Below are 16,089 nucleotides of genomic sequence, written 5' to 3' on the forward strand. Positions count from 1 at the left end.
ATACATTTTAGGACATTCATAAAAATTGAAATATTTCGTAACTACGCACACTAAATACGTTCCAAAATTGTTTCTTTTAATTTTTAAATTTACAAAAAAATTTTTTTTAATTTTCGAAAATCATATACAACCATATCGGTTACTTGGATTTTTTTATTTTTTATTTTATATCTTTTTGTAAGAAAATAAAATTTTTTTTTCTTAATAGTCTTATGAACGTGGACTTGGCGCGATTTTTTTACAGTGAAACTGTTTTTGTTCGGATACAAATTACAACGTAATATTATTGTTTTAATAAAAACTTTGAATATTCTTCTTTACGATCATTTAAATAAAACCTAGTATTACGTTATTTATTTATATGTAATTAATGAGCAAAGTTTGTGAAAATCGAAAATTTTCGATTTTAAAAATTCATAACTTAGACACTATCAACATTAGGAAAATTTTGCAAGAGTAACTTTCGTCTTCAAACTGCCCATAATATTAAAAAAAAAAAAAAAAAAAAAACCAGTCCCCAAAAATTATTTTTAAAAACAATTGTTTAAACAAATGGTTAGAAACAATTGATGGCCCGGGATTTCGAAAAAATAACTGCGATATTCGGTTTCAGTAGGTCAAAAAACATGGAAGTAATTTTATTTTGTACACCGACCTCAAAAGTTTACGAAAAGGTAATACAGTGTCTAAACTAATTCTCATTCTCACTAGAATAGAAATTTATGCCTGGTCAGCAATAAGGATCGGGACGTCTCGTACGTGCGCTTTAGATCGTTCGGCCATTATTTCTCAGTTTTGATGATTTTGACCTCAACGATGTGACTTATTTATTTATTTTTTTTTTACTTATTTTACCATAGGGAAATCATACTGCATATATGCGTTAAGCTAATAAAAATACGTAACCAATTAATTAAAAGGGAGAATTTTAAGTTTATATTCTTTAGAGATTGTTATCATATGAAAACAACCAAAAACATACTTACTAACCTAATTACAGAAAAGTTGTTATAAAATTTAATACCTACAACTAGACAGTATTATGCATTTTCAGAATTTCAATTACATATCATAAGTTGAGAAAAAAAACAAAACTAATTATTACGGAGGGTTTATCATCGTTTGTTTAACAATTTTTGCAAAAAGTAATTAGGTAGTGAAAATATTTGAAAATACTTTTAGTGCTGTCCAACTTAACTTAAGGAAATAATTTTTTTGCATACAAAAATCTCATTTTTACCCTTGTAGATATTACCAATTGGCTACACTATGCTGTAGCCGGGAGCTCTCGAATTCATGACGAGTGTCAAATGTACCTCCTTCTTGGAATTTGGAAAATCTGAAAAAATTAGGGAATTTTATTTTCTAAAATCTGCGGCACCGCGCATACAACTTATATTGTATTTCACCAATATTTATTAATCACTTTCATCTGATGTAAAATTTTAACATGTATTAACAAATTAACGTCGTGACTTTATCCATATGGGCTTATTTTAAAATATGATTTGAGAATATTTCAGATATTTTAGGACTGCAGTATTGCTGCTAATCTCATAGTTGGTAGTAGATTAGTGGGAGAAAGTGACTATTGATGGGCGGAACCTTAACCAGCTGGCAGATGTTTCCCGCGCGGTCGCAGTATACTCGTTGTTTTTCCATAGTATATTTTTGCAATCAATAAGTAGTACGGATTGATAAATATAATTTGTTTCAATGAAATGTGTTATTATCGTTTTTGATACCAAAAAAATTAGTATGACTAATGAGATTTCATTAATATCTTTAAATGCCGTAAAAATTATTCAATAAACTATGGTACAAAATATCCTAACAAGATTGAAGATCGTCTGTATCAATGAGCGTAGGGAAGAATTATGAGACATTCCCTTGTAGTTCTGTTTATCCACGACTTTAGTTTTTTGTACTTGTTATCATCGCTGCCGTTGTGAATTAAGTGTTTAAAAGTTACTTTTTGTGTGGTTACGCAATACACGTAATATTTTTTATTCTCTATACCAAAAAAACTTTACGTCCTATTTTACTATGGTTTAGGATAGGTTAAATAAAGTAAGCTCTAATGCAACTAATAATTAATGTCTGATTGAGAAATTATTATTATTATAGTACAAAATAACGTGCTCAAAGTTACAAAATGTAAACCATGTTATAGTTGAAGATAAAATAAAATTAAGAGGAAGCTACTATTAACTGTGCGTGATGCTTAAAAAATATTTTTAGTAGAGATTGCCTTTAAGCGTTCAAGTACCCTTTAATGATTCGGCCCTGAACCGGCGGCAGCGGAGTAACTTACGTTGGGTGTAAAACCTCAGCTGTTTCCCGCCAAAGATCGCCATTACGGAACACGATCGGGCGTTGTGTGCGTTGTAGGCTAGTTGTCCTGCGAATGAATTCTGGATGTATACCATTCAACATTAACGTAAAAACATAATAAATTATTATTGATGCGAGAACTTAAGTGTGGATACAGTATTGTATATCGTGTTGCCCTAAGGGCACACGAATACAAAGAGGTGGAATCGTAGAAAGAACTTTAAATAAGTGTACATGTAATATTAGTTTCAACTTAAATAAAACATTAGATAAAAACATAAATTATCTACACCAACTGAATAACCATAAATTTCTTAATGTTAATTAGCTATTTCTGTGTAGGATATTCACCGATGTTATAGTCCCATAAGTTTAACTGGTCATTTTATTAAATGATGATATAATTTTGGAGTGTGTGAACAGAATAAGTGGCGCGGAACAACGAGATATGTCAGTGTTTGCTAGTAGTGACGAACGGATTTTCATTGAAGAAATCGTCGAAGCCACAACCGGAGAAAACGAGCACGAAACCGACTTTTGTAGGTATGTAAATGTACCGAAACTGAGTTGTTGTCGAAACAACTAAAATATCTGTCAGCAGTATAAATATGTTCGTTATTAATCATATGAAGCTCTATAATTATTACCTAAGTTTTATGTATGTAACTCTAAGTATATGTCAATCTTGATAAAAATTTATTTTTAATTGTACATCGAAAAAAATTTGAATATTCGTCGTACGTTACGAAAAAATAACGCTGTAATAAACTTCTCTTTTAATTTTAAACTTTACTTTTCAAAATTTTTTTATTTAATAATTTAATTAAAAAATATTTAATTACTTTATCTAATATTAAAAAAAATTTAGGGCTTTTTTTATAAACCGTGATATAATTTTATTTGTGATTTGTATTTTGACCTACTGTATTTATAAATTTCATATGCAAGTTATACGCATAATAACAATTTGATCCGAGATAAACTTAAATTCCGGGTTAAAAAACTGGCCATGAGTTGAAAATATCTACTCGAATACATAAGTAAGAAAACAAAATTTTTACTAGTATTATAATAATCAACTAATTGCAGAGAATAAAAAGTAGATATTGATTCAGGATAATAATCGATCATTTTACAGATTAAATTTTTTTTTTTTTATGATTCACCAATATCTTGTTACGTTATAGTTTTTCGTGAATTATAGAGTATGTAAAAATTTCCTGGCGGTACGAATCCAAACGGCACAAATTTTTTTTTGCTAATGTTTTGTCATATATAAGTTGACGATTATTAATTTTTTTTTTTTTTTTTTGTAATGCTTGGGTAAGAATAACATTTTTTTCTATCAGAAATGTAGGCTTATTATAGATAATTTACATAGTATATTATTATGAAAAATAAAACACATTGCAAATAATTATTTAATTTATAATATTAACTCACATCTCCAATTAAAACAAAACTAAGCTTCCTATGGATCAGATTGATCCAACGCCAGTATTGAAAAGGTCAATCTCAAGAAGAATCAATTTTCTCGAAATTTAGATTATGAAATTTTTGAAGATAGAAGCATGTTCTCGTAAAGGTATCATTGATGGCTCGGCTTTAATAGTTTTTAATCATAGAAACATTATATTTTTAACTTCCCTCTATGAAAATTAATGATTATCAAAAAATCGACACTGCCGTACCGATCTCTTTCCAAATCTAATTAGTTCTTAACCTAATCAAGAAACGTCGATTGGAAATCGTAAATCACATGAAAATCGGTCAAGAGATCTCATTGTTTAAAAAAATTCAAAATAAGTGTTTTTCATTTACTTCACTTCTAGTCGAATCATTTTGTAAGTAAAAAATGATCTTTTTGTGTTCAAAAAGCTACGTTGAATGCCGCAAGTCGCAAATAAAAAACGATTGATTTGCTCGGAAGATAATGAGAATGCGGTTCAAAATTTTAAAAAGGCGTTATTCGAAGATAGCTGGTAAATTTTCGTGCTTGAAATATATAGAAGCTGTATTTTTCAGCTAGAAGAGCTCAAAACATCGTAGAAAATTTTTCAAGTGGGATGAAATCGAATAAGCGGGAAGTTCCAATGGTGGCCTACGGGGTCAACCGATTTTGAAATTTTTTTTTTTTTAAATATCTACTGATTGGTACAAAATTAACTTTAAAATTCTAAAAAATTCTTGAAACAAGAAAACAATTTTGAAAGTTTTATTGTCTTAAATTAATACGAAAAATTCTTGAATCAAGTAAAATTTACTAAAACCAAGAGAAATTTCTTAGTTAAAGAATTTTTTTACTTCAATTAAAAAGATGAAGTTCTTCAAAAATTGTTTATTTGATTCGTCAGTTTTTTTTTCTGTGTAATTGAAGAAGAAAAACCTTATGATGTATAGTCATAACAAGTTTTGACTAAATTATAAATGTGGAATCTTTTAATATATTATCGAAAAAATTCCATTAAGAGTTTCAAAAATTCGCTAATGAATGCGAACATGAAATACATAAATTTGAAACGTCAGAATCTCAATTTGTTCAAATATTTGAGAAACAAATAGAGATTTACGCGTCGGATTTGTGCCAAAAAATAATGATTGAAGTCAATTCTCTTGATATTTTCTAAGTAGAAAGAGTTTTATAACTTTGCACACTGTAACAACTACGTCAAATGTCGTAAATAAGATCACAATCGAATGAATGTTTTGATAGATCTTGCTATCCTAACATTATAAATATAATAAAAAAACTGTAGGTAAAGAGTGACGATAAAGTAAATAAAAAATACATAACAAAGCACTATATCGTCAATTTAACAATAATTATAATTTAGTAAAAATTTATTTAGTACTGAATTGTCCCATAAAATGATATTGTACATTACTGTCATAGATTTAAGGAAATTCCGACATTATAATAACGATCTTGACTTTAAAACTTTTATAGGTACACTGATAAAAAGATTTATTTAGGAGTAATAAATTGATTTATTAAATTTTTTTCAAGTGAATTTTTTGGAAATAACAAATATCTAGCAATTATTAACAATATTTATTATTATGAAATAAGTAACTTCTTTATTATTAAAAAATATTTCTAATACTAACAAAGCCTTGTTAACATAAAAGAATTATTTGTTAGTACCAAACAAGATTTATTATTATTTAATGACTATTTCTGAAGAGAATTTTTCGGCAGAGGGCTACACACGAGCCTGTAGTGATGTACACGTATTAGAAAGAGCTATATACATGCGATAGTTGCAACGCCATATTGTTTACTTCGTTTTTACTTGCTTTTAGGTTATGGTGTTAATTAGATAGATAGATTTGTTACATTGTACAGCAGTAAGAACTGCCTTTTACAATTTTTTCTTCACAATTGTACTGCTTCTCTCTATTTCACTGCGTTCGAATTTCTTTCAAATTTTTCACTGCGTTCAAGTTTTCTGCCTTTCAATTTTTGCACATAGATATCACAACCTGCTCTTTTCAAATTGTTATAATTACTGCGTTATCTTTTGCGGCTGTGGACCGACTTGTGCTTTCTGTACTGTATTCACCCCTATTCCTAACCTCTTTCGAATGGCTTGTTGGAATAGTGGCGATGGGGAAACCACAGAGAAAACCCATGCCAGTACAAGTCGGCTACCGGAGCGATCCCCGACAGTTGGTTTGGAACTATTCTAATAACCGTCGGGGCTCGAACCCTCGCCTCACGGCATCATGTACGAACGAACTAAAGATATAATAACTTAGCCCGCTCGGCTATTCTGCCGCTTTTATTATGGTGTTAATTATTATGTAATTGTATTTTGAAATTAAATGAGCAGAAAATTTTATATGATAGTTTTATATAAATGATTTTCATTTATAAATTTAATCGCTTGTGCGGTCAACCGATTTCCAGATTTTTTTTATTTCGTCTGAACAATATATATATGCTGCAGTTAGAGCTAATAATTCTTCGTGAGAATTCTTCGTGTCCATCTTAATTGCATGCCTCATAAAACGAAGCGGTTGACGTGGTGCTTTACTCTCAACAAACAAAGGTTAAGCAATTGTAATTTCCGACAATATTAGGTGATGGAATTCATACATTAAGATTTATTAGTTACGGCATCAATTCCTTGCGACAATTACGTGAAAAATAAGTCCGACTATTCTACGGACTTTTATCCAAACACCTAATAGATTGATTTATATTTAAGAATATTGATCCACACCTGAAATTCGTGTTCTTTTGCTTATCATTGGTATTTTATCATGTCTAAAAATCTTTATTCCTTCGCTTCAATCTTGAAGTTGACTCAAATTTTTGGTCATTATGAAGAAATGGAGTTCCGGCTACATTTAACAATAAAACATCAAATAGCTGAGTTACCTACAAATTTTTTATTTAATCTTTTAGTCTATTATTCATTATTCTTTCTTTTTAATCTTTTGAGCTTAAAAATATGATAAAAGTTTAATATAACACTATTATTTAAATTTTTAAACTGCAATTACTTTCGAATGAAGAAACCGATTTTCACATGGTTGGCAGCATTCAATGCAGTTTTTCAAATCCTATAATATCCTTTTGAACACAAATTGATCATAAATTAATAATTATTGATTTTCGTCAAAAATGATCCAAAACAAAATGTCGAAGTTATGTAAAAAAAAAAAAAAACACTTTTTTCGAAATTTTTCGTTTTCAATAACTCCCGAATCACTCGATTTTGACGGGATTGGCAGCAATCAACGTCGTTTTTCAAGTTTAAGAGCGGAGTCATTTTTGGGAATGATCGGTGAAGGTGTTTAAAAAATATTTAGAAAAAATCATTTTTGAAAAATTTTATTTTTAAGATTTCTTCAAATCTAGCTAACAGAATTGATTTAAATTTTTACGAAATTTAAGGGCAATGATATGCTTTGGATCGCCACTAATCTCGATCCGATCGGTTAAGCCATTCAAAAGTTATAAGAGATTTACACACACACAGCCGCACGGAAACTATCGCGGAAATTGACAGGACAGTTTCCTTGAACCTTAAAACGTCGAGATCTGATGAAAACTTGATTTTCACAAAACGGGGTAGAACCAATAACTTCTCGAATTAAAAAAAATTTTCAATTTTTTTTAGCGGGAAGTTAAAAATATGTGTTACGTGAATTTTGTATTGTAAATTTGCAACATCGCTGTGAATAACATCTAAAATGATAAAACTTAAAAAAATTGACCTATCAGCCAATATTTTTTTTTTCTTAATTGTTCTACTTTTAATACACAAGTTGAAGAAAATAGAGCGTATTTTTTGGGTATAAAAGTTGCAAATTGACAAAATAGTTTTTTCTTTTAAATTTTTCCTCAAAATCCGCCGTTTAAATTAATGAAATTAAATTAATTTTGAAAATAAACATTATTGTTCTTAAATGCAACAATTTTGTACCTATACAAAACAGTATTTATTTTTTTTTAATTTATTTATTTCACTTTTTTTTTTTTTTTAGCGTCAATGGTATAAACGAAAGCTCAATTGGAACGGCGACTTTAGTTAATGTTTCAAATTATGATGATCATCAATTAAAAGGTAAAAAAATTTCGGATCCTTTAAGTTCCAAATTGGATTTGGAACACGTTTTAGATAATACACAATTGACTAGCCAAACAAGTTTATATAACATTGAGCACAAAAATAAATTGACAACTCGAGGTCACATGGAACAGGAGAAAAGGATGCGGCGAGAAATCGCCAACAGCAATGAACGAAGACGCATGCAGAGTATTAATGCTGGATTCCAGTCACTCAGAACATTATTGCCTCACCATGAAGGTGAAAAATTATCTAAAGTAAGTTGAATTAGTATCATTATTATGTTTTTTTTTCTTCAAACTTACGAGCCGGTATTTTTATTTGAGTATTTTTTTAAGTTGTCACTTATTTTATTAATAAAAATTAAACAAAAAAGTTTTGAATCTTATTGAACTCTATGAAGAAACATGGCAGTTTTTCAGTGGTTATTATCTAATAATATTTTTAAGAAATTTTTTATGAAGTTCTTCCAAATAATCTAGTTCTATTGTATTAGAGCTGTTTCCGAGTTTTGTACGATTATTTATCTTTGAGGTATCAGCTATAGAAAGAAAAAATTATTTTTGAATTCCACAATTAGTCGGGATTAGCAATCCTACCGAAAATGAAAGTAGAGTTTATTAAATTGCTAATATCATCAGTTTTTATCTAAAGTAAAGTAACGATGCATGAGCATAAGGTATTTCTGAGTTTTTCTACATATCATTCAAATGGGGCTAATCAGTCCTTGGTTTCGAGAATCTAAGTAAGAATTCGTAAAATAATTTGTTAATCGATTTAATTTCTAACAAAAAATGAAAATTTTAATGTTGAAACAGTGAAAATTTTTAGTTAAGAAACAACCACTATTTAGGATATAATTGCACAGTACAACCTTGAAAAAATACTTTTCTCATCGATAATGAATATTTAAGAAGGTAATATGACTAAAACAAGATGAAAATTTTCTTATTAATCGCCCAGATTATCGTGTATGGAACATTTATTTATGGTCTTATCATCCATTTTTTCCAACCATTCAATTTTGAGATTTTTACATACTAAATTGTATTTTTCAATGTATTTTTCAAAGTTTTTACAATTATTAGTACAGTTTTTTTTTTCTAAATACTAAGAACGATATTTTCTAAACTAAAAATGTTATCTGTATAAAAGTATTTTTAACAAATAAAGTAAACAGAAAAATTTGATTACAGGCAGCTATTCTTCAACAAACTGCTGAATACATATATCAATTAGAGCAAGAAAAAACTCAATTGCTTTCCCAAAACTGTCAGCTCAAGAGACTTATAAATCAACATGAAGGGGGAGAAGTACCAGTCAAGAAACGAAAAACAGAAAATCAAGGTGAATAACCCAATAATTTAATTATTTTCACAGATAATATCTTATGTATATGTACAGCGGTTTTGTAACACTTTAACCGACGACAAAATAACAGCATCAATATCTCAGCAATCACTAATTGTACAGAAAATTCGAGGGTAGTTTCTGAAACTATAAGAAATCATTTACAAAAACCTACCACAATATGTTAGAGAAAAATTTTTTTTTTATTTTTCACACGAACTCAGTCATGTTGTCATCGTTTGAAATGTTGCAACGGCGGAAAAAAAATTAATTTTTAATCTTTTTAGCTCGTAAGCTATTAACACTTACAAAACAAATTTATTTGTCTCTTTTGTAGAACTGCAGTAATTTTTTCAACTGAATCGAAAAAAATTTTTTTTTCCGCTGATACAGGAAAATTTTGTTCCGTTTATCAAAAAAAAATTCCCTGAAAATTTGAGCCCTAAATTCGAATTTTAAGTCTTTCCTTTCGATCGATGTATATTTCCCATTTAAAGAACATGTAAATCATTATTTTTTTAATTTGAATTAATATATCTCCGTTTGATTTCATGATATTTCATTGCGAGTAGTCAAAATTTGTAGTATATTAGTGACTCTTTGAAAGTGCCCTCTAACATTTTTTTGTATTTGAACCCGTCTCATCGGTGTCGGCCTCGAAACCCCTATTTTCTCAAAAATTGTTGTATTTTTGTTCTTATCAACAAAATCGTTGAAGTCATAAAAAATTTTTCAGAGAACAATTTGTAGGAAATTAAATTTCCTACCAAAATACCCCTGTATAGATTTTCCGAGGTGCGTAGTCCAAAAGATATGAACAATTTAATGCATTAAAATATAAAAAAAATATGAAATTTCAATTTTTATTGTATGATTTTTCAACTGATCCTTTTTTTTCAACAAAATTAACCTTATTCAACTTTTTTTTTTGGAATAAAAGATCACTAAAATCAAGAAGAGATATTAAAAAAATTTTTTCAAAACTTTGCCTTCAAGAATAAAGTGTCTCATGTGAATTTCTGATATTTATAGAGTGTAAAATATTTTAGTATAAAAATATATATCAAAATTAGCTTTAAAAACAAGTCAAATTTGAAAAATTATTTTTTGCACTTGTTACTTTTATTTTTATCTACGGCACTGTCAACCTTAAACAAATTTTTATAATTTTACCGCAGGAGAACAATAAAGTAAGCTCTGATTATAATTATTTCGATTTAAGACGATTTGTTCTCTACATTATACGTGTTACTTACGTATATTTGAAAGCTTCGCGATAGTGAAATCAGTGTTATAAACAATAAATTTTTGTTTAACAATTAAATTTCAATATTTAGTTCTACTCTATAAACTAATTCAATCAAGTCCTATATCAAATTATAAATATCGATACTGCCATTCTAATACGTCGTATCCCACAAAATTTGACAAATTGATTTTTTTTTTTTTAAATGGAATTATAACAATTATGTAAGTCATATTAAAATTTTAACGGGCAAATAGTTAAATAACTATCTTTAAATAAATTTTTTCATCTGTCGAATCCCATTTAATCAATGTTAAAAATAAATCATTTTTACCGTCTGCTGTAAAATTTTATAAATGCGGGATACAACGTATTAGAATGGCAGTATCGACATATATAAATTTCTGCATTTTTTCAGAGGATATTGAAAAGAAACTTTATAAGAAAAAAAAATTATTTCTTGAAATTTTTATAACTTGAAGTATTTCAAATCTATTTTATTAAAATTAAAAATGTTTTATTTCAGGTATGGTCGTAAATTTACCTATTCATGTAAGTGAAAGTGGAGATGAAGGATTAGGTAGCATGTCTCCTGAACCATTATCAGTAATGACGGTTTCAACTGATGGGCATTCAATAGTTAACAGCAACAACAACGTAAACATAAATTCTGAAATTATAGAGTTAAGACGACAATTAGAAAGAGAACGGAATCAACGTTTGAATTTAGAAAAACAATTACGAGCAATACCAACAACTCAGGTTTACACAGAAAGATTTCGAGATGGTCAGCTAATAGCTTATCAACCACATGAAGTAATTTGACTAAAATGGTTTATCAATAATTTTATAGTTTAAACTTTTGAAGCTAAAAAATGTTAATTTTTCAGGTTATAGAGCACACAGATGATGCTATGGCTCAAGAAACAGAAGAAGCTGTGGCAACACTTCAGGTTGTTTCACTCATGTCAATTCCAGCAGTAGGATCAACCCAAACAGTTGAAACATCAAACCCTGAGCCAAGTTCACCACCTATGTCGCCACAACCTGCAGAATTGATTGCAGAAGAAATTTTGAAAGAAGAAGAAATTTGTCCTGAGTCTCCTAAAATAATTGCATTTGCTACAAACAATCAAATATTTCAAGCAACTGTTGAAGAGCAAAGTACTCCAGAACCTTTTTCCCCGCCACATGTTACTTACAAAAATGAATTCCATAATACTTCGACGCAATTTATCACAGCAAGTCCAACACGGCCTTTTTCACCACCTATAGAACTTCAGCGACTACCTAGTGTCTTAGAAGCAGCGATGAAGGCGGAACCTAAAGTTGAAGTAGAACGGTACTTGTAACTCTATTTTATGAAAAGTTCTTTAAGGGGGATAACCACTGTGAAATTTCAAAAAAAAAATTTTTTTTTTATTAAATCAAAGTTTTTATATTTAAAATTATGTATCTAGAGTTTTGTATGAAAATTCCGAATATTTTTCGAGTTATAATCATTTTTGTGACTGCGCGTCAAATTACTTTACACGCGCGGCACTCCGACAAAAACGCGTTTTTCTGGAAATTATTTCTTTTCGAACAGTTGGGAACTGTAATTTGCATAAATATGAACCGATTTGCAACTTTTTTTTCCATATATATATGTCTATTCAGTAGTTATCGTTGCACGGACGGGATTTTGAAAATTTTGATTTTTAAGATCTTTTAGAACTGTTTAAATCCAAAAAAATGAGAAAAAAAACGAAAATATTTTTATTATGTCGCTATTTTTTTTTTAAATCCAAATTTTTAAAATCCCCTACGTGCAACAATAACCACATGGATGCAGATTACAACGCTGTTTCGTTTTTTTGTTTTAGATAATCTGTTTTTGAGTTAGAGATCGCACCATGGTGAGGGAAATTTTTTTGGTGCTCCACAAAAATGCTAATAACTTTGTAACAACATTTTTTGATAAAAATTTAGGAGAATAATCTTTAACGTATACTTGATAAAACAAAAAACCCGGTCCCCAAATTCCTTTATTATTCCAGTCAAAAAAATTCCCGAAAATCACCTATTTTTTCGTTCCTCACAGTGGCTATCCCCCTTAATCGTGTTTTACTACCCACGGTTTTTTTATGTCGTTTCTTATAGTGCAGAAGTATCGATTTTAGCCATCTTAGTCCCTTGTTTAGGCACTTTAAATTTAAAAATTAATTATTTATTATCATTATACTGGCCACACACAGTTCTTTGACATTATTTAGAAAATTTTTCAGTAGACATTAATATTTAACTCTAAAACTTTTTTCTCAGAGTATTATCAGACCTAAAAAATCTCAGATATCAATAACAACTCGGAATTAAAATTGCGCTCATACGTGCGCGCTCTAATCATGAACCAATAAGGAATCAGGGGCCACTTTTTCGATTAGTATTGACATAATTTCGATACTAAACTAACTTCACTTTAGTCATCAATTTTATATTATAGGATTAAAAAGATTTGTTCTAGTTGAGCTGAGAAATAATGGGATTATTTTTTTTTCTATAGATTGCCGTCACCAGCTAGTTCATTGGAAGATGGATCATCGCAAGCAAGAATATATCTCGCTAATACATCTAGACAAAACTTAGAAACTATCGTCGAAGCGATAAGACATCTAGAAGGCGACCATCTATTTAGTGATGAACCAGCGCAAGATGTCCCTCTGGCTTTGACGAATAAAACAACCTCGGGTACACCAGCAAATACATCAACAAAACAACGACTACTACATGCTGAAGTTAACAATTTTCTTCAATTTCACTCGAAACAACAACAAACTCAGCAACGACCTGGTGTCATTGTCGTTAAACACTCGTGATTATCTATTTTTTATCCTATTACAAATAACACAATACAACATGAACAAACATACATTTTTCACCGTTACAACTCGTATTTATTAATACAACATCTAGTAGATATTTTGTCTTCATAAAACAAACATTTCATTAAAAGAAATTTCAATTAATTTATACGATTAAATTATTATTATTATTATTATTATTATTATTATTATTATTATTATTATATTTAGAGTACTAACAAGCCTGTTACAAAAAAAAATAGCTTTTTCTTACAATTCATTTTATATTTTTTATATTTATGTATATATCGTTATTTCATTTGAATAAAACGCGTGACTCGTGGTAAATATAGAATTATTTTTCATGGTCTTTTTTTAAAAAACACTGAATAAACTGAGTGAAGTATTATATTGTTGAACAGTATATATATTTCAATGAGCAGTGGAATGCACAATTATTTATGAAATTTTTTCAATCACATAATCATAAAATATATCTTTGTTTGTCTTTTTTTTATAGTTGTTAAAGAATATAAATTGAAAAAAAATTTTTTTATGGGATGTTTTTTAATTTTTTAAAAATTATTACCGAGTGGTAGAGACAAGTCTTATCAAACTATTTATACTTTCATTTTGTGCCAAATAATAAGTATATTTGACTTATCCTGTTTTCAGCACATTTAAGGTAGTTGTTCCATTGAATGTTTTCTTTTTTTTTTTTTTTTAATTCTTTCATAATTTTAACTCAGGCAACTTATAGATAAAACAATATAAATGCAGATTCGAAAACATTCAATTAAAAAAAAAAATATTTTTTATCAGTCTTTTATACTGTGGTGCACGAAGCATTGATAATTTGATTCATATAATAAGTCATCAGTACTGGCCATTTTTTTAAAGATTATTACGAAACAGAGTGGAAACATTAAGCAGAAACTGATAATTTTTGATATTGATATAAAGTTAATCAAACACCAGAAAAATCTCAATTGAAAGCAAGCAAGCGATATAAATCGTGAGATGACAGGACAGTAAATGAGAAAGCAAACAATAGCGCCCATAATCTGTATAGTTTGGAACGACTACTTTTTATAGTACATTTCGAGGATTATTCTACGACCCCTACGGCGCCATAACGTGAGATTTACATTTTTCAATTTTTGAGTATCGATATCTCAAAAACTAAGAATATTATCGAAAAATGTTATTTCTACTCTTGGTTTTATTTCTTCAAGAGCTATATATAATTCCGCCTTTAAATCGTGGCGTGGTAAGAACCATAGTCTTCCCTACATTTTTACAGTAAAAAACCAATGATCAATTATAAAAAAAAAAAAAAAGATTCACTTAATAAAGTTTGAGAATTGGTACATGATGTCATAAATCAATTACTGAATTTTTTACAATAATACTAATAACCTATATATTAGTTTAAGATTTTAGTGATTATAGTACCGTTCAATCTGGGCATAACCAATCACTACAGGAAGTATAAGATATAATCTTTCGGGAATAATATTTTTCCGCAGCTATCTTTACTTGATGATGGCTCAAATGTACGGATACGTATAGAATGTTGGTGTTTCATGTTGTACTCAATTGGATTTATATTTTTATTTGAAAGAACTAATTTGGTTTAGAGCAATATTATTCACATACATAAATAATAAAAATCTTATGAACATGATATATAATAATCCCATTAAAGATAATAACTTTTCGCAATCTTTTCATTGAGAGCATTTCTTCAAAATTCTATTTTTTTGACTTATATGATTGATAATCAATATTTAAATTGCAAATATTAATTATTAATTTTTATTAATACTATCATAAAAATACGTAAGAAAAAAATATCGAATTCATCACTGATCAAGCTTTGAATTTCAGCGAGCGCTGAAAAAACTATCTGCATCATCGTTTTGAAAATTTCAAGTCTACAATCAACTCCCTCTAAAAGTGCTCTCTCCGGACAGGATTTCCCGTCAAAAGCGCTCCTTTCCCTGATAGAAGTGTCTATTCACGCGTAAAAAAATCCTAATAAATCCACGCAGCGGGTGTATAAGGGCCCTTATATTCACGTGGCGTGGATTTATCAGGACTTTTTTTTACGTATGAATAGATGTGTTCTTCTCTGCTACCTACAACACATTTATTTCCCCATAGACAATAAAAAACATAAGTTTCCATATACATATAAAACGCGCACTAAATCTCTCGGTTCTGATATTTCGTTCGAGATCCAGGGAGAAAAATATCAATGCACCTTTAACAAATGTATCTTGCAATCTTTAGAGGAAGTTGACTGTATTGATTTTGAGATTTTCCCCGTCGCCAACATCTTCCTATAGAATCTGCAACTAAAAAGCTAAATAATGTAAGGAGGAGTAGTTTGATCAGTAAAAAAAAAGTATAATCATTACGCGCTCCTTTTATAACAACCAATGTTTACCATTTATTCATGTATGGCATTCATGTTTATCAGTGACGGTTAAACCTCAAGACAGAAGTTACTAACCGTTTTAATAAATTGTATAATTACTGTATGATATACAAGCATTGAATAAAATTTTCGATCAAAATAAATTTTCTTCTAACTATCATTTCATACTCTCAAAATTACAAAATATCTACTTTTTTCACAGATATATATTTCACCATTTAATAATTTACTTCATGATTACTAGTAAATTTTAACATATTGTTATCGAAATAAATCAAACTATCAGCTGATTTCTTT

General features: G+C 28.8%; 1 protein-coding gene across 3 annotated transcripts; it reads left to right on the forward strand.

Annotated features, from left to right (window-relative positions):
- Positions 1-1,788: 1,788 nt before the first annotated feature.
- Crp (transcription factor cropped) lies at positions 1,789-15,935 on the forward strand. Of its 3 annotated transcripts, none has more exons than XM_074250829.1 (7): positions 1,789-2,570; positions 2,677-2,877; positions 7,831-8,170; positions 9,110-9,260; positions 11,036-11,325; positions 11,400-11,851; positions 13,052-15,935. In XM_074250829.1, exons 2-7 carry the CDS (start codon positions 2,783-2,785, stop codon positions 13,362-13,364), a joined length of 1,641 nt encoding a protein of 546 aa, XP_074106930.1. In that variant the 5' UTR covers positions 1,789-2,570; positions 2,677-2,782; the 3' UTR covers positions 13,365-15,935. The 3 variants fall into 3 exon arrangements, with proteins under 3 accessions (XP_074106930.1, XP_074106931.1, XP_074106929.1); XM_074250830.1 differs by having other exon boundaries at positions 1,789-1,996; XM_074250828.1 differs by having other exon boundaries at positions 1,789-2,877.
- The last annotated feature ends 154 nt before the right edge of the window (positions 15,936-16,089 follow it).

Source organism: Cotesia typhae, unplaced genomic scaffold (genome assembly GCF_013202065.1).
Source record: "Cotesia typhae breed Kobodo isofemale line unplaced genomic scaffold, CoteBio_Ctyphae contig_65, whole genome shotgun sequence".
NCBI lineage: Eukaryota > Metazoa > Arthropoda > Insecta > Hymenoptera > Braconidae > Cotesia > Cotesia typhae.

What these genes read in the sequence shown, in the direction of transcription:
- Crp (XM_074250828.1), top strand. Translation starts at nt 2,783, where the DNA reads ATGTCAGTGTTTGCTAGTAGTGACGAACGGATTTTCATTGAAGAAATC. An exon ending in ACGAAAAACAGAAAATCAAG is followed by an intron (nt 9,261 to 11,035) that starts GTGAATAACCCA and finishes GTTTTATTTCAG; the next exon opens with GTATGGTCGTAAATTTACCT. An exon ending in TAGCTTATCAACCACATGAA is followed by an intron (nt 11,326 to 11,399) that starts GTAATTTGACTA and finishes TTAATTTTTCAG; the next exon opens with GTTATAGAGCACACAGATGA.